General features: G+C 52.7%; 1 protein-coding gene across 7 annotated transcripts in view; it reads left to right on the top strand.

The window, feature by feature from the left end:
* The window catches only part of SZT2 (SZT2 subunit of KICSTOR complex), a 1,033,029-nt gene that overhangs the window by 374,096 nt on the left and 636,022 nt on the right, over positions 1-22,911 (top strand). For all 7 annotated transcript variants that reach the window (XM_086953216.1, XM_086953214.1, XM_086953218.1 and 4 more), the window contains one exon: positions 21,300-21,477. In XM_086953216.1, coding sequence (XP_086809342.1) covers positions 21,300-21,477 — 178 coding nt within the window. The remainder of the gene's footprint in view (positions 1-21,299; positions 21,478-22,911) is intronic.

The following is a 22,911-nucleotide window of genomic DNA, read 5'->3' as shown; positions in this document are numbered from 1 at the left end:
ACCCGTGACCTTCGCCTCCTCCGCCATATCTAAGATTTTCGTGATCGGACCCACCACGTCTAACAACTTATCTTGGCAGGACCGCCAAGAACGGTCTATGCCTTTGCACGGGTCCTTCATGAATTTGGCCAGAAATGTCGCCATCTTGGCATCCAGGTCAGGAGTCATGGCTACCTTGCCCTCCAACGATGGTCTAGGGCATTCCCCCCTCAGACACCCTCTGGCCTCCTTCGCCAGAGGTTTGCGAAGCCTGCTTGCCACGAACTTGGCCACTTTGTCGCCCGGGGCCCAAGCCGCTGACCGCGGATGAATAATTTCATCCGGGTCCAGCATGCCAGAGCTATCCCGAGGCAACTCCGCAACCGAGCCCGAAGGACGCCAGGAACGCTCCGACTCGTCGTCATCGTCGGTATCTGGGGAATCCCTATCCGGGGAAGAAGGTGCAACCTCCGAAGGCGCCACCGGGACCGGGGCGGCGGGCTGCTCCACGGGGGGCGCGGTGGCCTTTGCCAAGAAAGCGTCCCGAAGACGCTCAAAGGCGCCCTTGTCCACCCCATGGGCACGCTCCGACGGCCCTTCCTTGCAAGGCTTCTTCGGTGCTGGAGGACCCTCCCCCGAAGGACCTGGAAGATCAGCGCACGCTAACTTGGCGCACTCCTCAATAATACGAGCCTAAAGGCGGTCTTCCATAGGGCCAACTACCTCAGTCACACACCTATAGATAGAACTATCCACCGCCTGATAGAACTCCTCATCATTTAGGTAGGAATGGGGCTCCTCATAATATTCGTCCTCCATTAGGAAAACTATCCAGATAGGCGACCACCACCAGACTCAGAGACTCCCAACGGTCTCCACAAACCAGCCCCAAACACCAGGGGGTACAAAGGTATTCCAACAGCCCGGAGGACCGTACAGCTTTTGGGCGGCAGGAACTGACCGCAATTAGGGCGCACTCAGACCCTACACAGCGCGCCGACCCACCACAAGGGACCAGGTCTGCCCCCCCACAGCGCGCTACCACACCAGGGCTAAGGAGAGCTCAAACCGGTGCCACCGGCAGCAACGCGGAAAAACCGCAATACAGTCCCTCAACAGGGCGTAAGAGTGACAGAATCACTGAAATGGGGCTACAGACCCGGCTTCACCGAGCGTCACTGAGGGGGCACGAGGGCAAGGCTCCGCGTCCGTTGGATTCCTCAGCGCGGGTCCTCTGAAGAGAAACCGCGCGAAAGACCAACGAGACGCCGCAGTGCCCTCTAGCGGCTGATACACGCCACGGAACCACAAAGGGGAAAAAAGGTCGCGAAAGGTGCAGAAAACCCGCCGCCGCAGCGTTCTCGGGACTCTGTGAAGAAAAACAGCCACAACGCTTACACAGACCCCGAAAGAGCAATCAAGAAAAAAAAAAAAAAAGTGAGGTAAACACCGCAATAACCCAAGAGCAAAGAGAAAACACTTAACTGGCTGCGGGAGCAGCGAAGAAAGAGGAAGAACGGAGAGAGGGGACTGTTTATATAAGGATAATGGACACTGTGAAAGGACTACCCTCGGATCCTTACAAGTTGGAGTGCTGGGACTTGAAGTTAAAGTCTGGGACGTTTGCACTATGTTGATTTTATTTGATGTTTTGTCTTCCTTTTAATGAAACCAATGATGATGTTCCAATAAGAGCTTTTCTTGGCTGCTGTGCGTTTTGTGTTTTAATAAATGGCAGAGAAAGAAAAGCATAATCTGAGCCTCCGGTCCTGCCATAGAATCTGTATCTGTTGGCTGATCACAAACCTCTCATGTCTGTAGTGGGGGATGCAGTTTCTAGACTTGTGTTCCAGTATGGCTTGTGCATAACTATGAGCAGAACAACTAAAATCTCTATTTTTTGAGTGAAGGATATGTGTGTTCAAAGCATATGAGCTGCAGATTGTACACTATGTATAGGTCACCATCTGGTGTTGGGCTAGGATGCTTGCACTTTGTTGTTGTCTTGGAAGAGTCTTTTATAGTCACAAGATAGGTGACTCCTCCCTTGGACGATGTGCGCATGGGCTTCGACTCCATCCTCGGATTATTTTTTCCAACATTAGGTTCGGATGTAACTTGCGCTCCGGTTCTAAACCGTATTTTCCAAACCTTTTTGACGCGCGTACTATCTACAAATCGATGGTATTGTTTTCGATTGCATAATCTTCGACGCGCATCTCAGCTACCCGATTCATTTGCCCGCTGGGCCTATAGACACTATCTGAAAGAAACAGGTTAGTATTAGATTCCTTACCTTAGAATATCCCCAGGCGTCTGAATCTGGAAAATTTAGCATAGCAGCACCCCTGCGCGTCAGTAGGCGTCATCTGCGGCTCCCTGTCCGTCGGCGGTGGCGCCGGGATGACTTCGTCGGAGTACTTAGATACCACCCTCGTGCGCTGACGTCAGTTCTTCTTTTTTCTGCGCCAGCAAGCGCAGGTCTGGAGAAAGTGGTACCCTTTAGTCACTTTTTGATTAAGCTTTTTCGATCCTTTTTGGATCTGTTTCGAGTCGCACGACTCCATCGGTGCCGGTAGGGATGCCAGGGTTCAAGCCCTGTGCCGACTGCAACCGACTGATGTCGGTTACCGACCCCCATCTCCGGTGCCTACATTGCCTGGGGCCCGACCATGATATGACAAGTAGTGCCCCGACTGTCGGGCCTTGACGTCGAAGGCTAGGCGGGAGCGGTCCCGTAAGCGCCTCGAGCTCCGGCAGTCGGCCCGCGCCTTTCGAGGTCCCGGTCCGGAAGGAGGTTGAGGGACCGGTTGCGGGGCCGGAGTCATCACAGCTCGTCGAGTCGACACCACTCTCCGGGCTCCAAGTCCCCAGGTAAGAGGCACAAGAAGTCGAAGAGGTGACATCGCTCTTCTGACTCCCGCCCCCCCACCCATGCCTCCCCCCTCCCCCCCCAGACGCTCGCACAACGCGGCCGGGGGGCCGCAGGCGTAGCGGCCTGCTCCATACCCACCGGTCCCTGGGCAGAACGCGACGCCGGAGATTGATGCCTTCCTCATGGCCATGAGGTCGCTCTCTCCTCAGTCGGGTTCTGCGGCGCCTTCGGGCCAAGCGCCCCTGACTGGGAACCCAAGCAGGCCGGGTGCTTCGGCACAGTCTGCGACTTTGGTCCCTACACCGCAAGGTCCCGCTGGATCCAGTTCCGGATCGCCGCTGGTCGACCTTACGACCCTGCCGGCATCGGCCCCTAGGGTGTCATCCCCGGCGTCGTCCCGGCACAAAGCAGTCTCTGGTCCTCCCATAGGTCCGAATCCGGCGTTGGAGCGTTGTCGCTTGACGCTGCATTTGGCGCCGGCCGAAGTGGAGTTCTTCGAGGATCTGGGTCCATCCTTTACACCTGATTTTCAGGACATGGATAACGAGGGAGACAAGGGGGGTCTGAGGATCCCCTGGCACGTGAGTGCCAGTCATTTCAGGACTGGACACAGGAACTAGGGGAAGCCAGTGGCCTGGATACCTCCCCAGACAGGTTTTGTCTCCCCTCCTACCGTGGCTACGGAGGAGGTGGCTGCTTATAATGTGGTGCTGACGAGGGCGGCCAAGGCCTTGGCTCTTGAGCTCCCCGTCGCAAAGGTGAGGTCTAATATCCTCACGGAGGTCCTTAAACCGCAGGTAAGCTCCCCAGAGCCTCTACTGCCGTTTGATGAGGCTCTGACGGACGTCCTGTTGGGCACCTGGTCCAGGCCTGCTACAGGTCCCCCTGTAGATAGGAACGTCACTAGGCGCCACCGCCCTGCTCTGGGTGACCCTAGTTTCTTGTCCACCCACCCCACCCCCAAGAGCCTGGTTATCCAGGCCTCTACTTCCCAATCTGCATTCCCGACTGCATCACCCGATCGGGAATCCAAGAGGTATGAACAATTCGGGAAGAAGATGTTCTCCTCCCTTAGTTTGGGATTGCGGTCAGTCAACACCGTGTGCCTCTTGGGCCGTTACACCCACTCTCTGTGGGATACGGTCACGGACGTGCTGCCTGAGTGCCCGGAGGGAGCCCGGGTAAAGCTTGCTCAAGCCCTCGTGGAAGGAAGAGACTCAGCGCGGTATTCTATTCGATGTGGACTGGATTCCACGACTCGTTGGGAAGAGCGATTTCCACGTCTGTGGCGGTTCGCCGCCACGCCTGGCTGAGATCCGCCAACTTCTCGGCCGATGTCCAGAACACACTTATGGACATGCCGTTCGATGGCAGCCACCTCTTCAATGGCGAGGCAGATAGTGCGCTGGAACGCTTTAAGGACTCCAGGGCTACGGCCAAGTCCTTGGGCCTGTCGGCCCGCGTCAGCAAATTTCTGCCAAGCGCTCCTTTCGTGGCCACGGGAGGGACGCCCCCCACACGTCCTGCCAGCCACGGGCCGCATCGCGGCGGCTGGCATTGTTACCGTTGCGGCGGTAACAGGGGACAACGGTGCGGCCAGTCCAGATCCACCCCTGCAGCATCCACCTCAAAGCCTTCCTAGTCCGAGCTTTCAGGCCCATTTGACGCCAGTGGGGGCAGGGTTCGCCATCACCTTCTTCACTGGTGTTCCATTACATCGCACAGGTGGGTGCTGCAAATCGTCCGAAGGGACTACTTCGAGTCGACCCCTCCAGCCATGCCACCGCAGTACCCACCGCGTGTCGGGGGATCACTTGCAACTTCTGCGAGAGGAAGTGTCAGCCCTCTTGGCCAAGGGGGCCATCGAGCGCGTTCTTGGGCCAGAAGTAGGATGTGGTTGTTACTCCCACTACTTTCTGTTTCCCAAGAAGGGCAAAGGGGGCCTACGCCCTATCTTGGACCTACGGAACATCAACTTCTTCCTCCGGAAGGAGAAGTTCAAGATGCTGACTTTGGCTCACGTCTTAGCTGCCGTAGACCCAGAAGACTGGATGGTAGCGTTGGACTTTCAGGACGCATATTTTCACATCCCCGTCGTGCTGGCCCACCGGCGTTACCTGCGGTTCACGGTGGGCCACGAGCACTTTCAGTTTGCTGTGCTCCTCTTCTGCCTTACCAGCGCCCCACGGGTGTTCACCAAAGTGATGGCGGTGGTCGCAGCTCATCTGCGCAGGTTAGGGGTTTCAGTCTTCCCCTACCTAGACGACTGGTTGTTGAAGGCGGGCTCGCCCCAGACAGTAGTCAGCCACCTCCAGACTACGGCCGACCTCCTGCACCTGCTGGGGTTCTCCATCAATGTGCCGAAGTCGCACCTGTGTCCCTCTCAGAAGCTCCTCTTCATCGGAGCGGGCCTAGACTCTGCGCAGTTTTGGGTTTATCCTCCCGAACAGCGGGTTCGGGATATTCAGGCTCTGATTCCAAACTTTCAGCCGTTATCCCGAATCTTGGTCAGGTTGACACTGCGGCTTCTGGGGCTGATGGCCTCATGCATCCTTCTGGAGCATCACACCAGGTGGCGGATGCGGGCTCTGCAGTTGGACCTGAAGTTTCAGTGGGCCCACCATCAGGGCAACTTGTCAGACCATGTCTTGATCTCGGAGGGCAAAGCAAGACAGTTGCAGTGGTGGCTCACGGACCACGATTGGGTCAGTGGCAGATCCCTCTCCCTACCCCAACTGGAGCACGTAGTTGTGACTGACTCGTTCCTCCGGGGCTGGGGGGCCACATGGGAGAGGCGGAGATCAGAGGCCTCTGTTCTCCGGCGGAGTCCCGGCTCCACATCAACCTTCTGGAGCGGCGGGCAATCCGGCTTGCACTGAAAGAATTCCTCCCCTCTGTCCGGGGGAGTGTAGTGCAGGTGTTCATGGACAACACCACTGCCATGTGGTATCCAACAAACAGGGCGGGGTGGGCTCTGCGCCTCTGGCAGTGGCTGGAACTTCAGGGTGTGACCCTGGTGGTTCAACACATGGCAGGTTCCCTGAACGCCAGGGCGGACGAACCCAACCGTCGGTGCATGATGGATCACGAATGGCGTCTGAACTCAGACATGGCGCATGGTCTCTTTCAGGAGTGGATAGAGCCTATGTTAGATCTATTCGCCACAGAAGAGAACGCGCAATGTCATCAGTTCTGCGCATTGGAATTTCCAAGGCGGCACTCGCCCTGAGACTCTTTTTGTCGCGAGTGGAGTTGCGGTCTGTTGTACGCTTTTCCGCCTATACCACTTCTGCCCAGAGTGCTGAAGAAGATCAGGCGTGACCGGGCCCAAGTCATCCTTGTGGCTCCGGACTGGGCACAAAGATACTGGTATCCCGAGCTACTCAGCATGTCAGTTGATCCCCCGATTCGTCTGCCTCTTCAGGTGGACCTTCTGTCGCAGCAGCAGGGGACGGTCCTCCACCCGAACCTGTCTAACCTTCACCTCCATGCGTGGAGATTGAGCGGCCACAGTTGAGGCCATTTGACTTGCCTCCTGAAGTCTGTGATGTCATTCTGGCGGCCAGGCGGCCCTCCACAAAATCGGTATACGCCTGCAGGTGGAACAAATTTGTGACATGGTGCACAGCAAAGGCTGTGGATCCACTTTCTGCCCCCCTTTCTGAGGTTCTCCTCTTTCTTCTTTCTCTTGCCCTGCAGGGCTCTGCTCTGGGCACTATCAAGGGCTACCTCTCTGCCATTTCTGCCTTCTTAAGGCTTCCTGATCAGCCCTCTTTGTTCAAGTCCCCAATTGTAAATAGGTTTTTGAAGGGAATCACTCATATGTTTCCCCCTGTTCCTTTTGTGATGCCTCAGTGGGACTTGAACCTTGTTCTGACTTACCTGATGTGCGCTCCCTTCGAGCCGCTTCATAACTGTCCTCTTTGTCTTCTTACTCTTAAGACTGCATTCCTGGTTGCCATCACCTCTGTCAGGAGAGTGAGTAAGCTCCAAGCTCTTTCCTCTAAACCTCCTTTCCTTTCTGTCCATCCGGACAAGGTTGCGATGGGTCGTCTTGTGCATCAAGGCGTGCTATTATCTGGCTAAAAAAGGAGTCTCCTGTTGGGCTGAGGGCCCATTCCACTCTGGCCACGGCGGCTACTACTGCCCTGGGTCCAGGAGTCCCCTTGCAGAACATCTGTCATTCAGCTACGTGGGCCTCGCTGCACACGTTCGCAAGAAACTACTGCCTGGACAGCCAAGTCCGGAGAGATGGCTTCTTTGGCCGTTCCGTTCTCCAGGACTTTCTGGTGTGTTCATTGGTTTGCAGACCCACCAACCGGGTTGGTATTGTTGGGGTATCAATTCTAAGGTATGGAATCTAATACTAACCTGTTTCTTTCAGATGCACAAGTTACTTACCTTCGGTAATGATACATCTATAAGAAACAGTAGTTAGTATTAGATTCCTTACCGCCCCACCCATCCTCCCCTTTCTGCGAACCGATATCTAGGGTTAAGGTCATCCCCTTTCAGGGCCCTAGTTTCATGGCACCAGTGTTGGTTTTTATCATGGCTCTGCGTTTCTAGCGTGGAAAAACTGTGTACAAGAACTGACGTCAGCGCGCGAGGGCGACGTCTAAGTACTCCGACGTCATCCCGGCGCCGACGACGGACGCGGAGCCGCAGACGACGCCCAACGACGCGCAGGGGTACTGCTACGCAAAGTTTTCCGGATCCAGTCTGACGTCTGGGGATATTCTAAGGTAAGGAATCTAATACTAACTACTGTTTCTTACAGATATATCGTTACCGAAGGTAAGTAACTTGTGCGTTCGGCCTACAGCTCATGGAAAGGACTCCATTCAAAAAATGCCCCCAGTATGGAGAGAAATTCCCACACAGTAACCATCACAAGGTCTGTAACCTGTATCTGAAAGAAACACGTTAGTGTTAGATTCCTTACCTTAGATTCCTTACCTTAGAATATCCCCAGGCGTCAGTCTGGATCCGGAAACTTTTGCGTAGCAGTACCCCTGCGCGTCGGTAGGCGTCGTCTGCAGGCGTCCCCTGCGGCTCCGCGTCCGTCGTCGGCGTCGTGCGCCGTGATGACGTCGCTGGAGTATATAGACGCCGCCTCCGCGCGCTGACGTCAGTTCTTCTTTTTTCCGCGCCAGTGGACGCAGATCTGAAGAGCAGTACTCCGGTCTTTGACCAAGTTTTTCGATTGTTTTTTCTCTATTGTGCCTGATAGGATGCCTGGGTTTAAGAATTGCGATGACTGTGAGCGCACGATGTCGGTCACGGATCATCACCGCCTCTGTCTCCGGTGTCTGGGCCCCGACCACGACGTGGACTCCTGTGTCGACTGCCGGGCCCTCACCAACAAGGCTAGGCGGGAGCGGTCCCGCAAGCTACTGGAGCTCCGGGTGTCGGCCCCACGTCGGGAGCGGTCCCGGTCCGGCCGGAGGTCGAGAGAGCGTTCGAGGGAGCGGTCGCGGAGCCGCGCCGAGCGTTCCGGAAGTCGACACCACTCGTCAGGCTCGTCAGGTAGGAAGCACAAGAAGTCGGGGCGTCGTCATCGTACCCCCGACTCCCCCCGACGCTCGCGCGATGCGGCCGGGGGCTCGGGTGACCCCAACCCCGCGGCTCCGCGAGAGTCGCCGGCGCGGCCTGCCTCATACCCTCCGGTCCCTGGGCATGGCGCGACGCCTGAGGAGATCGAGGCGTTCCTCATGGCCATGAGGGCGCTCGCTTCTCCGACGGGGCCTGCGGTGCCTTCGGGCCCAGTGCTACCGTCTGGGGGCCCTGGCGGTTCGGGTGTCCCTGCCTCGGCGCCGTCGGGTGCTCCGGCCCCGGCGCCGCCGACGGCTCCGACCCCGGTGCCGCAAGGGCCTTCGGGATCGGCGCCGGCTGGTCTTCCGGCCTCACCGGCGCCGTTGCCATCGGGGTTGCCCCCGACGCCGCCCCCGCGCGGCGCCGGTTCTCCAGTGCCGGCTCCGGCCGGCGGTGGGGTTCCGACGCCGGCTCCGGGCGGCGCCGTCCCCTTACCTTCTCCGACGCCGGACGCGGCGCCGGACGGGCGTCGCTCGACGCCGGTTCCGGCGCCGATGGGGCCCATGAACCCCGAGGAGCCGGTCTTCATCATTGACTCCGAATACGGAGAGGATGAGGAGTACGGTGAAGGTTGGGAGGGGTCCGAGGACCCTCTGTCACGCGAGTGCCAGTATGACCCGGACTGGACAGGTGACTTGGGGGATGCCAGTGGTTTGGACGACTCTCCTAACCCTGGTTTGATCTCTCCTCCGACCGTGGCATCGGTGGAGGGAGCTGCCTATTCTGTGGTGCTGATGAGGGCTGCCAAGGCCTTACACCTTGAGCTCCCCGTCGCGGCCGTGAGGCCTAACATCCTCACCGAGGTCTTCAAACCGCAGTCATGCCCACTGGAGCCACTGCTGCCGTTTAATGAAGCCTTGTCAGACGTTCTGTTGGGCACGTGGTCCAGGCCCGCTTCAGGTGCGCCTGTTGATCGGAACGTGGCCAGGCGCCACCGTCCTTGTCCGGACGACCCCAAGTACCTGTCTACCCACCCCACTCCTGAGAGTCTGGTGATCCAGGCCTCGACCTCCCAGTCCGCATTCCCGTCGGCCCCGCCCGACCGGGAATCCAAGAGGTATGACCAGTTTGGCAAAAAGGTCTTCTCGTCCATTAGTTTGGGCCTGCGGTCTTGCAACACCGCTTGCCTCTTGGGCCGCTACACCCACTCTGTGTGGGATACGGTCGCGGAACTGCTGCCAGAATGCCCCATGGAGGTGCGGGCAAAACTCGGTCAAGCTGTGGCTGAGGGCCGGGATGCAGCGAAATATTCAATACGGTGTGGTCTTGATACGACCGACTCGCTGGGCAGAGCTATGTCAACGACGGTGGCGATTCGTCGCCACGCCTGGCTGAGATCCGCCAATTTTTCGGCTGATGTCCAGAATACATTGATGGACATGCCGTTTGATGGCTGTCACCTGTTCGGTGACAAGGCGGACCACGCGCTGGAACGCTTCAAGGACTCCAGGGTCACGGCCAAGTCCTTGGGTCTCTCGACCCAACGTCAGCAAACGGGTTCGTTTCGTCCCTTTCGTGGCCAAGGAAGGGGCGCCCCCACACGTGCTGCCAGCCACGCGCCGCAACAATCCTTCCAACGCGGTGGCGGCCGTGGGAACCGCCGTGGTGGCGGTCGGGGACAACGGCGGGGTCAGACCACACCTTCCCCCGCAGCATCTACCCCAAAATCCTCCTAGTCCGTGCTTTCGGCCCCATGTGACGCCAGTGGGTGGCAGGGTTCGCCATCACCACGCTCACTGGCGCACGATCACTTCGGACAGGTGGGTGCTGCAAATCGTCCGAAGGGGCTACTCCCTCCCCTTCGAGACCTCTCCTCCAGCCATGCCACCGCAGAACCACCGTGTGTCGGGGGACCACTTGACACTTCTGCAGGAGGAAGTTACGGCCCTCTTGGCCAAGGGGGCCATCGAGCGCGTTCCTGGGCCAGAAGTAGGGCGTGGTTGCTATTCCCACTACTTTCTGGTGCCCAAGAAGGACAAGGGGGGCCTACGTCCTATCTTGGATCTAAGGAACGTCAACGGCTTCCTCCGGAAGGAGAAGTTCAAGATGTTGACGTTAGCTCAGGTCTTGGCTGCTCTAGACCCACAAGACTGGATGGTAGCGTTGGACTTGCAGGACGCCTATTTTCACATCCCCGTCCTGCCGGCCCACCGGCGTTACCTGCGGTTCACGGTAGGCCTGGAGCACTTTCAGTTTATCGTGCTCCCCTTCGGCCTTACCAGCGCCCCACGGGTGTTCACAAAGGTGATGGCGGTGGTCGCAGCCCATCTGCGCAGGTTGGGGGTTTCAGTCTTCCCCTACCTAGACGATTGGTTGTTGAAGGCGGGCTTGCCCCAAACAGTCGTCCACCACCTTCAGATGACGGCAGACCTCTTGCACGACCTGGGGTTCTCCATCAACGTGCCGAAATCACACCTGTGTCCCTCTCAAAAGCTCCTTTTCATCGGAGCGGTTCTGGACTCGGCGCAGTTTCGGGTTTATCCTCCGGAACGGCGGGTTCGGGATATTCAGGCCTTGATTCCCATCTTTCAGCCGCTATCCCGAGTCTCGGTCAGGTTGACGCTGCGGCTGCTGGGACTGATGGCTTCCTGCATCCTTCTGGTGCATCACGCCAGGTGGCGGATGCGGGCTCTGCAGTGGGACCTGAAGTTTCAGTGGGCCCAGCATCAGGGCAACTTGTCCGACCACGTCTTGATCTCGGAGGGCACTGCGAGACAACTGCAGTGGTGGCTTACGGACCGCGATTGGGTCAGGGGCAAGTCCCTCTCCCTTCCCCAACCGGAGCACGTTGTCGTGACGGACGCGTCCCTCCAGGGCTGGGGTGGCCACTTGGGAGAGGCAGAGATCAGAGGCATCTGGTCTCCGGCGGAGTCCCGGCTCCATATCAATCTGTTGGAGCTGCGGGCGATTCGTCTGGCACTGAAGGCATTCCTCCCCTTTGTCAACGGGAGTGTAGTGCAGGTGTTCACCGACAACACCACCGCCATGTGGTACTGCAACAAACAGGGCGGAGTGGGGTCGTGGACCCTTTGCCAGGAGGCTCTGCGCCTCTGGCAATGGCTGGAACGTCAGGGCGTGACTCTGACGGTTCAACACCTGGCAGGTTCTCTGAACGCCAGGGCGGACGAACTCAGCCGTCGGTGCTCGATGGATCACGAATGGCGTCTGAACTCGGACGTGGCGCAAGGCACCTTTCTGCAATGGGGAGAGCCTTGGTTAGATCTATTCGCCACAGAAGAGAACGCGCAATGTCATCAGTTCTTCGCGTTGGAGTTTCCAAGACGGCACTCGCACGGCGACGCCTTTCGGCGCGAGTGGAGTTGCGGTCTGTTATACGCCTTTCCGCCTATACCACTTCTGCCCAGAGTGCTGAAGAAGATCAGGCGCGACCGGGCCCAAGTTATCCTTGTGGCTCCGGACTGGGCTCGAAGGTACTGGTATCCCGAGCTACTCAGCATGTCAGTCGGTCCCCCGATCCGCCTGCCCCTTCAGGAGGACCTTCTGTCGCAGCAGCAGGGGACGGTCCTCCACCCGAACCTGTCCAGTCTCCACCTCCATGCTTGGAGATTGAGCGGCGGCAGTTGAGGCCATTTGACTTGCCTCCTGAAGTCTTTGATGTTATTCTGGCAGCCAGGCGTCCCTCCACTAAGTCGGTATACGCCTGTCGGTGGAACAGATTTGTGGCATGGTGCACAGCAAAGGCTGTGGATCCTCTTTCTGCCCCTCTTTCGGAGGTTCTTCTGTTTCTTCTTTCTCTTGCCCAGCAGGGCTCTGCTCTGGGCACTATCAAGGGCTACCTTTCTGCCCTTTCAGCCTTTTTGAGGCTTCCTGATCAGCCTTCTTTGTTCAAATCCCCAATTGTAACTCGATTCTTGAAAGGCATCACTCACATGTTTCCACCTGTTCCGTTTGTGATGCCTCAGTGGGATTTGAACCTGGTTCTAACTTTCCTGATGTGTGCTCCCTTTGAGCCCCTTCATTCTTGCCCTCTCCGTCTCCTGACTTTAAAGACGGCTTTCCTGGTTGCCATCACCTCTGCCAGGAGGGTGAGTGAGCTCCAGGCTCTTTCTGTCCAACCTCCTTTCCTGTCCATTCATCCTGACAAGGTGGTTCTGAGGACTAGACCTTCTTTCCTGCCCAAGGTTGTTTCGGCCTTTCACATCGGGCAGTCCATCACCCTCCCTTCCTTCTTCCCGCCTCCGCATCCTTCAAAGGATGAAGAGTGGCTCCATCGTCTGGACCCAAAACGTGCGCTTTCGTTTTACATGGATCGCACACGTCAGTTCCGGGTGGATGACCAACTGTTTGTTGGCTACGTGGGTGCGAAGAAGGGACGGGCGGTTTGTAAACGAACCATCTCTCGATGGGTCGTCCTCTGCATCAAAGCGTGCTACTCTTTGGCTCGGAAGGAGCCTCCTGTTGGGCTGAGGGCCCATTCCACTCGGGCCACGGCGGCTACTACTGCCCTGGGCCGGGGAGTCCCCTTGCAGGACATTTGCCAAGCGGCTACGTGGGCCTCGCTGCACACCTTTGCGAGGCACTACTGCCTGGACAGTCAAGTCCGGAGGGATGGCTTCTTTGGCCGTTCTGTCCTCCAGGACTTTCTGGTGTAGTTTTGTATTGGTTCGCAGACCCACCACCGGGGTTGGTATTGCTGGGGTATGTATTCTAAGGTAAGGAATCTAACACTAACGTGTTTCTTTCAGATGAACAAGTTACTTACCTTCGGTAACGATATATCTGTAAGAAACATTAGTTAGTGTTAGATTCCTTACCGAACCCACCCATCCTCCCCGTTCTGCGAACTGATACCTAGGGTTAAGGTCATCCCTTTCAGGGCCCTAGTTTTACATGGCACCAGTGTTGGTTCTCTCATGGCTCTGCGTCTCCTGGCGCGGAAAAGCTGTGTGCAAAGAACTGACGTCAGCGCGCGGAGGCGGCGTCTATATACTCCAGCGACGTCATCACGGCGCACGACGCCGACGACGGACGCGGAGCCGCAGGGGACGCCTGCAGACGACGCCTACCGACGCGCAGGGGTACTGCTACGCAAAAGTTTCCGGATCCAGACTGACGCCTGGGGATATTCTAAGGTAAGGAATCTAAGGTAAGGAATCTAACACTAACTAATGTTTCTTACAGATAGATCGTTACCGAAGGTAAGTAACTTGTTCGTCTCTCACCTGGGCAAGACGACGCCAGGCCTGCGCCTCTTTTTGATCCAAGAAGAAAATCCGTGATCGCCGGGACGATGACATATCATGGCGCAGCGAGCAGCTTTGGCACCAGAGGACATCTTCGATGAAGGCCCCGATGTCCCGGAGTAGGATTCTGAGGACCTGGAAATCGTGTCCGAAGCAGACAATCCAGACTCAGACGACCACATCACTCCTGGTCAACGAGTGAGTACAACTGCCCCTACCCCAACTCCACCCAAAAAAAGAAGGCCCTGGTCAAGGCTTCGCCTGTTAGCCCCAGTCGCAACCAAAAACAAGCTTCAGAAGTCCCGCCCCTTGGCCCGGCTCTGAAGATAAAGGACTAGCCTTCCGGTTGCTCGGGACCGAGCAAACTGCACCTCAGTGTCCCGCAGGCGCCTTCGGCACCGAAAACGGGAGAGCAACCTACTCCCAAAAAGAAATCAGCTCCGACCACCTCGACACCGAACCAAAAACCTTTGGATCTGTAGCCTTCGGAACCGAAAAAGATTTCCGTCTCCATAGCCAAGCCAAAGGACCCCAAACCACCTCATAAGGCCTCGGAGCGGAAATCCAAACCGAAATAGCCGGCTCCGAAAGCAGTTACCGAAGAGGAAGAACTTTTTCGACCGGATCCTGTCGACCCAAAGCAGAAAAATCTCCATAAGACCCCAAAAAAGGACATGTGGCTGCTGTTCCACACAAGCAGAGGAAGCTGGACATACCAGACACTCCTGTAGTGCTTGTGAAGAAAAAAGACTGTGCTACTTCACCTATAAGACCCTCCTCTCCTGTTCGTCCTACTGAGCCTGTTGTTCCTCCTAAGTCTGTCCTTCCTTCGGAGCCTTTTCTTCCTCCACAGCCTCCAAAACCTCCACCACAGGATGATGATAATAATTTAGAGGGTGGGGGAGGCAAAAATTACCCTTTCACTGACCCTGATGATGACACTGATACACCACAGGACGATTGGGATGATTAAGATGATCGAAAAGATCCCTACAGACCTCCCTGATCCCAAGCCATATCTAAAAAAGCCATCTCCCCAAGATGACAATATTGGCTTTGATCAGCTTGTAAATAGAGCTGCTGTCTACCATGGTGTTCACATGCATTCAGACCCAGCAGAGGAGGACTTCCTTCTAGACACCTTCGAACAGTCACAAAAAACTGTTCAAATCCTGCCAATGCTAAAAGCGGTCATTAAACATGCTCCCGTCATATTCAAAGACCCAGTGAGAACTAGATTCTCAATCCCAGGATTGATAAAAATATAAACCCGCCCCTGATGATCTCACCTACATCAAAGGGCAGCTACCCTTAGACTCACTAGTCGTAAGTAACACTAGGAAACGTGCCAACTCTCAAACCTTCGGTGACGCACCACCTCCGTATAAGGAATCTAAATTGTTAGATGCCTCTGGCAAGAGAGTTGCTGCCCAAGCAGCTAATCACTGGCACATAGCCAACACAAAGCATTACTTGCTAGATATGATAGAGCTCACTATGACCAACTAGAAACCCTATCACAACATTTACCTGATCAATACAATACCCAGGCAAATGATTTAATTCAAGAGGGCAAATTAACAACCAACGCATCAATCGAGTGTGCCCTTGATGCAGGTGACACAGACAACTATCCTCAACCAGCCGTTCAATCAAGAACAACTTTTTGGACCGTCTTTAGACACCACTCTAGAGAAGATGAAAAAGGACACGGAGACTGCAATATCCGTGGGAGCATAACAGTCTCCATCCACACGTGGTTCCTTTTGCCCCTCTTTCTATAGAGGAGCATCCAAAAATAGTGGAACAGACACCACCTCCTCTTCATACAAAAACACTACGCAAACATACCCCAGTAGAGGATATTTTAGAGGGGATACTAGGGAAATAACAACAGGAGAGGCCGAGGTAACAACAACACTCGCGCCTCCCCCACTAATAAACATTGACTTCCCTCCAGACAATTCCACTCCTGTCTGAGGGAGACTATCACAGTTCCTACCTGTATGGGATTCCATCACAACAGACAAGTGGGTAAGACAAATTATCCAGGATGGTTAATGCCTGGAACTTACAGCAACCCCGCCCTCTATACTACCCAAACGGCGTCCAATGTCCACGGAACACCTCACGCTCTTAAAACAAGAGGTTCTCTCACTGCTTCAAAAGCACGCAATAGAACTTGTTCCCAAACTACATCAAGGAACAGGGCTTTATTCGCTGTAATTCCTAATCCCCCAAAAGGACGGGACTCTAAGGCCAATGCTCGACCTCAGACCCCTCAATCTCTATATACAGTCAAATCATTTTCATATGATCACCCTTAAACAAATCCTCCTACTACTTCAACAAGGCGACATCCTTGCTAGATCTAGATCACTAGATCACTAGATCTCAAGGACGCCTACTTCCATTTTCCCATACACTGCTCACAGGAAGTATCTAAGGTTCATAGTGGACGGACAACACTATCAGTTCAAAGTCCTTACATTCGGCGTGACACCGCACCCAAAGTACACTTATGAAGACAACAAATCCATGTCTTTTGATATCTCAACGACTGGCTAATAAAGGCCAAGTCATTCAACCAGTGTGTTCATCACACTCGTCAAACCATCCAGCTGCTTCACAACTTGGGATTCACAGTAAACCACCCCAAGTCAAATCTTCAGCCCTCCCACATACATCAGTATCTGGGGGCCACACTAGGCCCCTCTAGAGCTCTGGCATATCTCAATCCAGCCAGAATAGCCAATATGCAAACACTAATCTCCAGATTTCAACCACATCATTACCTCCCAGCAAGGATATTCATGCAGCTCATAGGAATGATGGCCTCTTGCATCTTTATCGTACCTCATGCAAAACTTCCAATGCGCCCCTTACAGGAATGCCTAGCACGTCAGTGGAACCAGGCTCAAGGACAACTTACAGATCTGGTGTTGGTGGACAGCCGCACACATCACCCTCTGCAGTGGTAGAACACAAAACCTGTCCAAATGGCGGCCGTTTCAGGAGCCGGTTCCACAGATAGTGCTAACAGCAGACACATCATTCACCGCCTGGGAAGCCCATCTCCTAAACCACACAATTCAAGGCAAATGGACCACTCAACGGAAAGTGCTCCACCTCAATCACCTAGAATTACTAGCAATATTTCTAGCATTAAAATCATTCCAACTACATCTACAGCACAAGACTGTCCTAGTCCAGACGGACAACATGACAGCCATGTATTACATTCAGAAACAAGGAGGCACACATTCTTTGCAGCTGTCCCAGCTCGCACTAAACATTTGGAGATGGGCCGTTCCACAAAACATATACCTTCTGGCAGAACATCTTCCATGAGTAGACAATCAAATTGCGGATCTGCTAAGTCGTCAGACACAGCAGATACACAAATGGGAACTTCATCCCCAAGTTCTTCAACCATTTTTCCACATGTGGGGTCAACCAGACATAGATCTGTTCGCCACACACGCCAATACAAAATGCCCAACCTTTGCTGCCAGGTTTCCACACCCGTTGTCCAAAGGCAATGCAATATGGATGAACTGATCAGGCAGATTTGCATATGCTTTTCGGCCACTCCCACTGATTCCCCTAGTAGTACGCAAGCTCAGACAACAGTCCCTCAAGATGATCCTGGTGGCTCCCACATGGGCAAGCCAACCGTGGTTCACAACACTACTGGAAGTCTCAGCAGTTCCCCACCAAAAATTATGCCTCTCCCCAACATTGCTAACGCAGAACCATGGAGAGATGAGGCATCCCGATCCAGGTCAAGTGAATCTAGCGATCTGGCTCCTAAAGTCCTAGTGTTTGGTTATCTTAACCTTCGGCCTGCCTATGTGAATATCATTAAAGACGCAAGACGCCCTACTACTACAGCATGCTATGCAGCAAAATGGAAAAGATGTGTTATCTACGGCAATAACAATAACATTAACATTGATCCACTGGATGCTTCAATCCAGGACATCATTTGCTATTTGTTACACTTACAAAGATGTAATCTCGCATATTCATCCATACGGTTACATCTTGCAGGACTTGCTGCTTATTTACAAAACAGACAACACTTGTCATTATTTAGAGTACCTGCAATTAAAACCTTTAGGGAGGGCCTTATAAGAATAATTCTCCCAGACTGCCACCCTCTCCGGTGTGTAATTTAAACATTGTTCTTACCAGGCTCATGGGTCCCCCATTTCAACCTCTACATAAATGTGAACTTCAGTTCCTCACATGGAAAGTAGCTTTCCTTGTCGCGATTCCCTCTCTTAGAAGGGTATGTGAGATCCAGGCTTTAACCATACAAGAACCATTCTTACAAATACATCCTAATAAAGTGGTTCTCATAACAAATCCAAAATTCCTTCCCAAAGTTTTCTCTGCTTTTCATCTTAACCAATCAGTTGAGTTACCAGTGTTTTTTCTAAACCCAGACTCTGTGGCATAGAGAGCTCTTCACACACTAGACGGCAAAAGAGCACTACTTTATTACACTGACAGGACTAAGCCCTTTTGAAAGAAAAAACAACTGTTTGTAGCCTTCTCCCCACCTCATAAAGGGAACCCCATCTCCAAAGCTGGGATCGCGAGGTGGATAGTAAAATGCATTCAAATATGCTACCAAAGGGTTAAACGCACATTAACAATCCCCCCTAGAGCACATTCAACTCGCAAACTAGGGGCTTCCATGCCATTCTTAGGGAACATTCCCTTCGATGACATATGTAAGGCAGCAACATGGTCTACACCACACAACTTCACCAAACACTATTGTGTTGACGTGCAGGCTAAACAAGCTTCTGTAGGCCAGGCTGTTCTTAAATCACTTTTTCAAACTACTGCAACAGATACAAGTGACTACCGCTATGGGAGACACTGCTATACAGTCTATGCATAGTGTACTATCTGCAGCTCATATACCTTGAACGGAAAATGCTACTTACTAGTATGCATCTGTTCTTGGCATGTAAAGCTGCAGAGTTGTACAGGCCCACACGCATCCCCGGAACCTGTACCTGTTCCAGTATTATCTTAATTAGATACATTCACATGGACATCTCTTACTTCTTACTGACACTATCATTTCCCATCATGGCGAAAAACAATCTGAGAATGGAGTCGATTCCGATGCGATACGATGCGTGCACGCCCGACGGCTGTGCGGCGAACTCTGTAAGTTCTGAGCCGCGACAGGCCCTGTGATGCGCTTCTCCAGTGATGCGACGACAACATCTGTAGCAGCGATACGCTTCTCCGGTGATGCGACACGCTCCTCTCAGCGATGCAATGACAGCCAGCTACAGTGGCGGCGGAACGCTTTTTTGGCGATGCTGCGGCGGCGACATGCTTCTCCTTGTTGTGTCACGCTTCCATCTCCCAGCAACACGCAGTCTTCTCAGAGGGTCCAACAACAGTAGGCACCTCTCTGCAAGTAGAATGTCCAGCAAGGAAATTCAAGGGGAGCTGGTGGTGAAGTCTTTTATCCCTGAGACTTCAGGCAGGAGCCCTTGGAGATTCTTCTTCAAGATTGCAAAAGTACACACAAAGTTCCATTTCTCCTTTCCTTGCCAATAAATTAACCACTGCAGGCCCGCCCCAACAACACAGCACAGGGGCAGTTTCCTCCTTCAGCTTCCTTGTTTTTTTTCCTTGGCAAAGGGTCGTCTTGATTCCCAGAAGGGATCTAAAGTTCTGAGGTCTGGGCCCCAATATTTATAATGCAAAATCCTTTGTCCTCTGAAATTAGAGGGTGCTTGTGTCCAGCCAAAACCAGTTCTGGGTGCACTCTGCCAGTGCACAACTCCTTCCGTTGTCAGTGTGGGCCAGGGTCATCAGACGCACCACAGGTGGAGCAAGCATTGTGGAAGGCAGGCACAGCCCTATTCAGGCCCAGGTTCTACTCCTCCCACCACTACAAATGCAGATAGGTCTATTCAGCCTAGTACTGACTCACCCAGGCTCCTGGACCCACCCCAGCCATGGAATACACAAACCTATCAGAGGCATGCTGGAGGGTTAGGCAAGAAAATACCTACTTTCTAAAAGTGGTATTTTCAAACATAGAATGTAAAAATCACCCCCACTAAAAGATGTATTTTAACATTCTGAGTTCAGGCATACTAAACTCGAAATTCTACCTAGTTCCCTTCGTCAGTTAGGATTAGAAGATGTTCTAATCAACCTGCCCATTCTGGCCTACGGGAACAGGTAGCCTTGCAATAGTGAAAAACGAAATTGGCTGTAATTCAATATCAGGACATGCCACACACATCAGGGCATGTCCTACCTTTTACATACAATGCACCCTGCCCACGGGGGCACCTTGGGCCTACCTTAGGGGTGACTAACATGTAGAAAAGGGAAGGCTTAGGGACTGGCAATTGTGTGCACCTGACAAGTTGGCATGGCAGTACTAGACTGCACACAGGCTCTGCAATGGCAGGCCTGAGTCACATTTTACAAGCTGCTTCTGTGGGTGGCACAACCAGTGCTTCAAGCCCACCAGGAGCATTTGATTTACAGGCCCGGGGCACACATGCTGCACTGTAGTAGGGTCTGACAAGTAAATCAAAAAGGCCAATCATAGAGTCACTAATCCATTACAACAATTTACAATAGAGAGCATATGCACTTTAGCACTGATCAGCAGTGGTAAAGTGCCCAGAGTCCTAAAACCACCAACAACAGGTCAGAAAAAATACAGGAGGAAGGCAGAAAGTTCAGGGATAACCCCGTAAAAAGGGCTAAGTCCAACACTACTTTACTTCATTAATTTAGTCTTCCTCTACTTGCCTTGGTTGAAATTCCCTAGGCTAACAGCTTAGGATTTCCCAGTTTACCGAATGCCTGAACTCTGCCTGCTGTCTCATAAAATATCACCACAAATAGAATGTCTTGTTTACCAGCTTCCATGTCAACTCAATTTTATCCCTGCTCATGCTGGTGCTTTTCCATCTTATTAACCCCTTCGATGCTCATGACAAGCTCAGCTCGTCATGAGGTACACCTCTCGTACACTCATGACGAGCTGAGCTCGTCATGAACAATGGGAATCAATGATGGTCAGCGCACAGGGTAAATCTGCTCCGCACCGATGGTGTTAAGATCCTTTTACGAAGAACAATACCCAAACTCAAGAACAGGGGATTGTAGTCATTAGGAGAGGACCTTCATTGGACTTTTCCAATGATTTGTACTCTGGAGGTTTTAATACACATTCTAGAAAACATTTCTCTTCAGCCCCTCTTTCTCTCTCGCCTACTTGTTTAACTGCGACCTTAAAGTCTTCGCTCAGAGGGCGGGATAGAACCGTAGAGCACTAACCTGCACATGTCGCATAGTGCTTGGATTTATAGTTTTAGTTCAGTAACTTATTACTTTTTTAACTGAAACACGGATACACATTTTGTTTGCAAATATTAGATTTTGGTTTTGAACTGCAGCTTTGCCTCTGATTTACGATACCTAATCTGTAATTATTTGTAGTTATTTTTTTATTTCTTTGTGAGTGCATGCATATACACATCCTTAACCATACCCCCCCGCCCCCCCCTCACCTTGGTATTTGATTACATGCAGACCTTTCTTTTATTAATTATTAAATTGATTTATTGTTTTCGGTTGTCTAGTGTTGAGCTGGAAGATTTCAGTGAGCAGGAATTCCACTTCTCGTCTCATGCTACGTCTCCGTTAATGTCTACAAGAGACCAGAAATCGAATGATCCCGGGACTGCTGAGTTCTCGTTGTCTCTGCTGGAGTCCAATCAGCCATGTGAAGTTTTTCCTAACCTCCACAAAATAATCCAGGTGTGTACACGCAGTAATAGTCATGCTCTACTGTGCTTTATCTATTCTTTCTCTGTTTTGCTTAGTTCTGAATGCAACAAGTTATTATGTTGAGCCGCGGTGTCAGTGAGAGCTGGTAGGCAGGGATTTCCAACTAAAAGAACACATCATTTTATCTGAGGACCATCATATTTGGACATAATTATAGCTAATCCTACCAGGTACAACCCACAGTCTCTGCAGGCTAGATTCATGCTCAGGATAAATCGGCTGGAAAACTTTCAGTTCCAGAAACACAGACTTGGACTTTGCATGAGGTCATACGCTTAGTGTGATTTAGGGCATTGCCAGGGGTCAAAATAGCAACCACTAAGCCTCCGGTAGCAACCCCTGGGCTAGTTCTTGTAACTTCTGAGGCTCTACTTTCAAATGAGCCATATCATGGGGCTCTTGCTCAACAGGGACTGTTTTGCCAGCCTCTCGCTAGATAGAAGCAGTTTACTGTGAGAGCGCTCTTCATGCTAAGCTACACCTAGAATGCCTCGTCCTTGAGCAAGATTTCTGGATGCCCATCAACAGCTGGAAACCCACTTGTTCTCAAGTAAGGGACCCTCACCAGATGCCTTCCATTAATTCATTTCAGTTTTCCAGACCAGTCCTCGGAAATGTGTATCTTTTTAAACAGAGTTTACTTTAGTATTTAAAAACAAAATCTACACCCAGTAAAAAGCAAAGAAAATATAAAATAAAAGGTGTTGTAAAGTGCCAATATTGCTCCTTTTGACTACTTGCCAACATTGAAGCAAAACCTGTGTAAGATTTAAATCCCCCACCCCCTTGTAATGGATTGCTTTGTGGTCTTTGAAAAAGTGATTCACTCTTATAGGTGATCCTTTAAAAAATGTGTGTAGTAAATCATGCCGGGAAGGGAGGAATACATTCTTCAACCGATTTGGGATTGCAAGAGCAGATGAAACATACAATCATGAGTGAGCGTGATGGGGGTAAGTGAGCATACGAGCCAAAAAAGCATCCGTGAGTTAGATGAAACTAGAAGACCTCAACCCCCACTTGATCTATAGCGGCATTGATTCGAGGAGGGGGTACAAGAGCACACAGGACACATAATCATTAGTGTTGAGACTGGAAGAACAAGCGCACATTGGATGCATTAAGATCTATAAACAGGATAAAGGGTTTCAGGGTCACCGCTGCCAACAGATTATTCTGTCTACAAATTGCCAGTTTTGCACTGTAGACTGTGAAGTTAGATAACCCTGGGGATGTGCTAATGAATGCTAGCCCTGTCCAGCTCCATTAGTCTCCTAAGCAAACTTTGAAAACAGTTGAGCCTATAACTTTTTTCCACAGACTTCGCCCAGTGACCAGATTGCCGGTATGCCATTAATTTGATACTAAGACTTTTTAAAGACGAACACGTGTCCCGCACCATTC

Source organism: Lissotriton vulgaris, chromosome 1_2, assembly GCF_964263255.1.
Source record: "Lissotriton vulgaris chromosome 1_2, aLisVul1.2, whole genome shotgun sequence".
In the NCBI taxonomy this organism is placed as follows: Eukaryota; Metazoa; Chordata; class Amphibia; order Caudata; family Salamandridae; genus Lissotriton; species Lissotriton vulgaris.
Note: the sequence above shows the minus strand (reverse complement) of the source record. Positions and strands in the feature narration are given on the sequence as shown.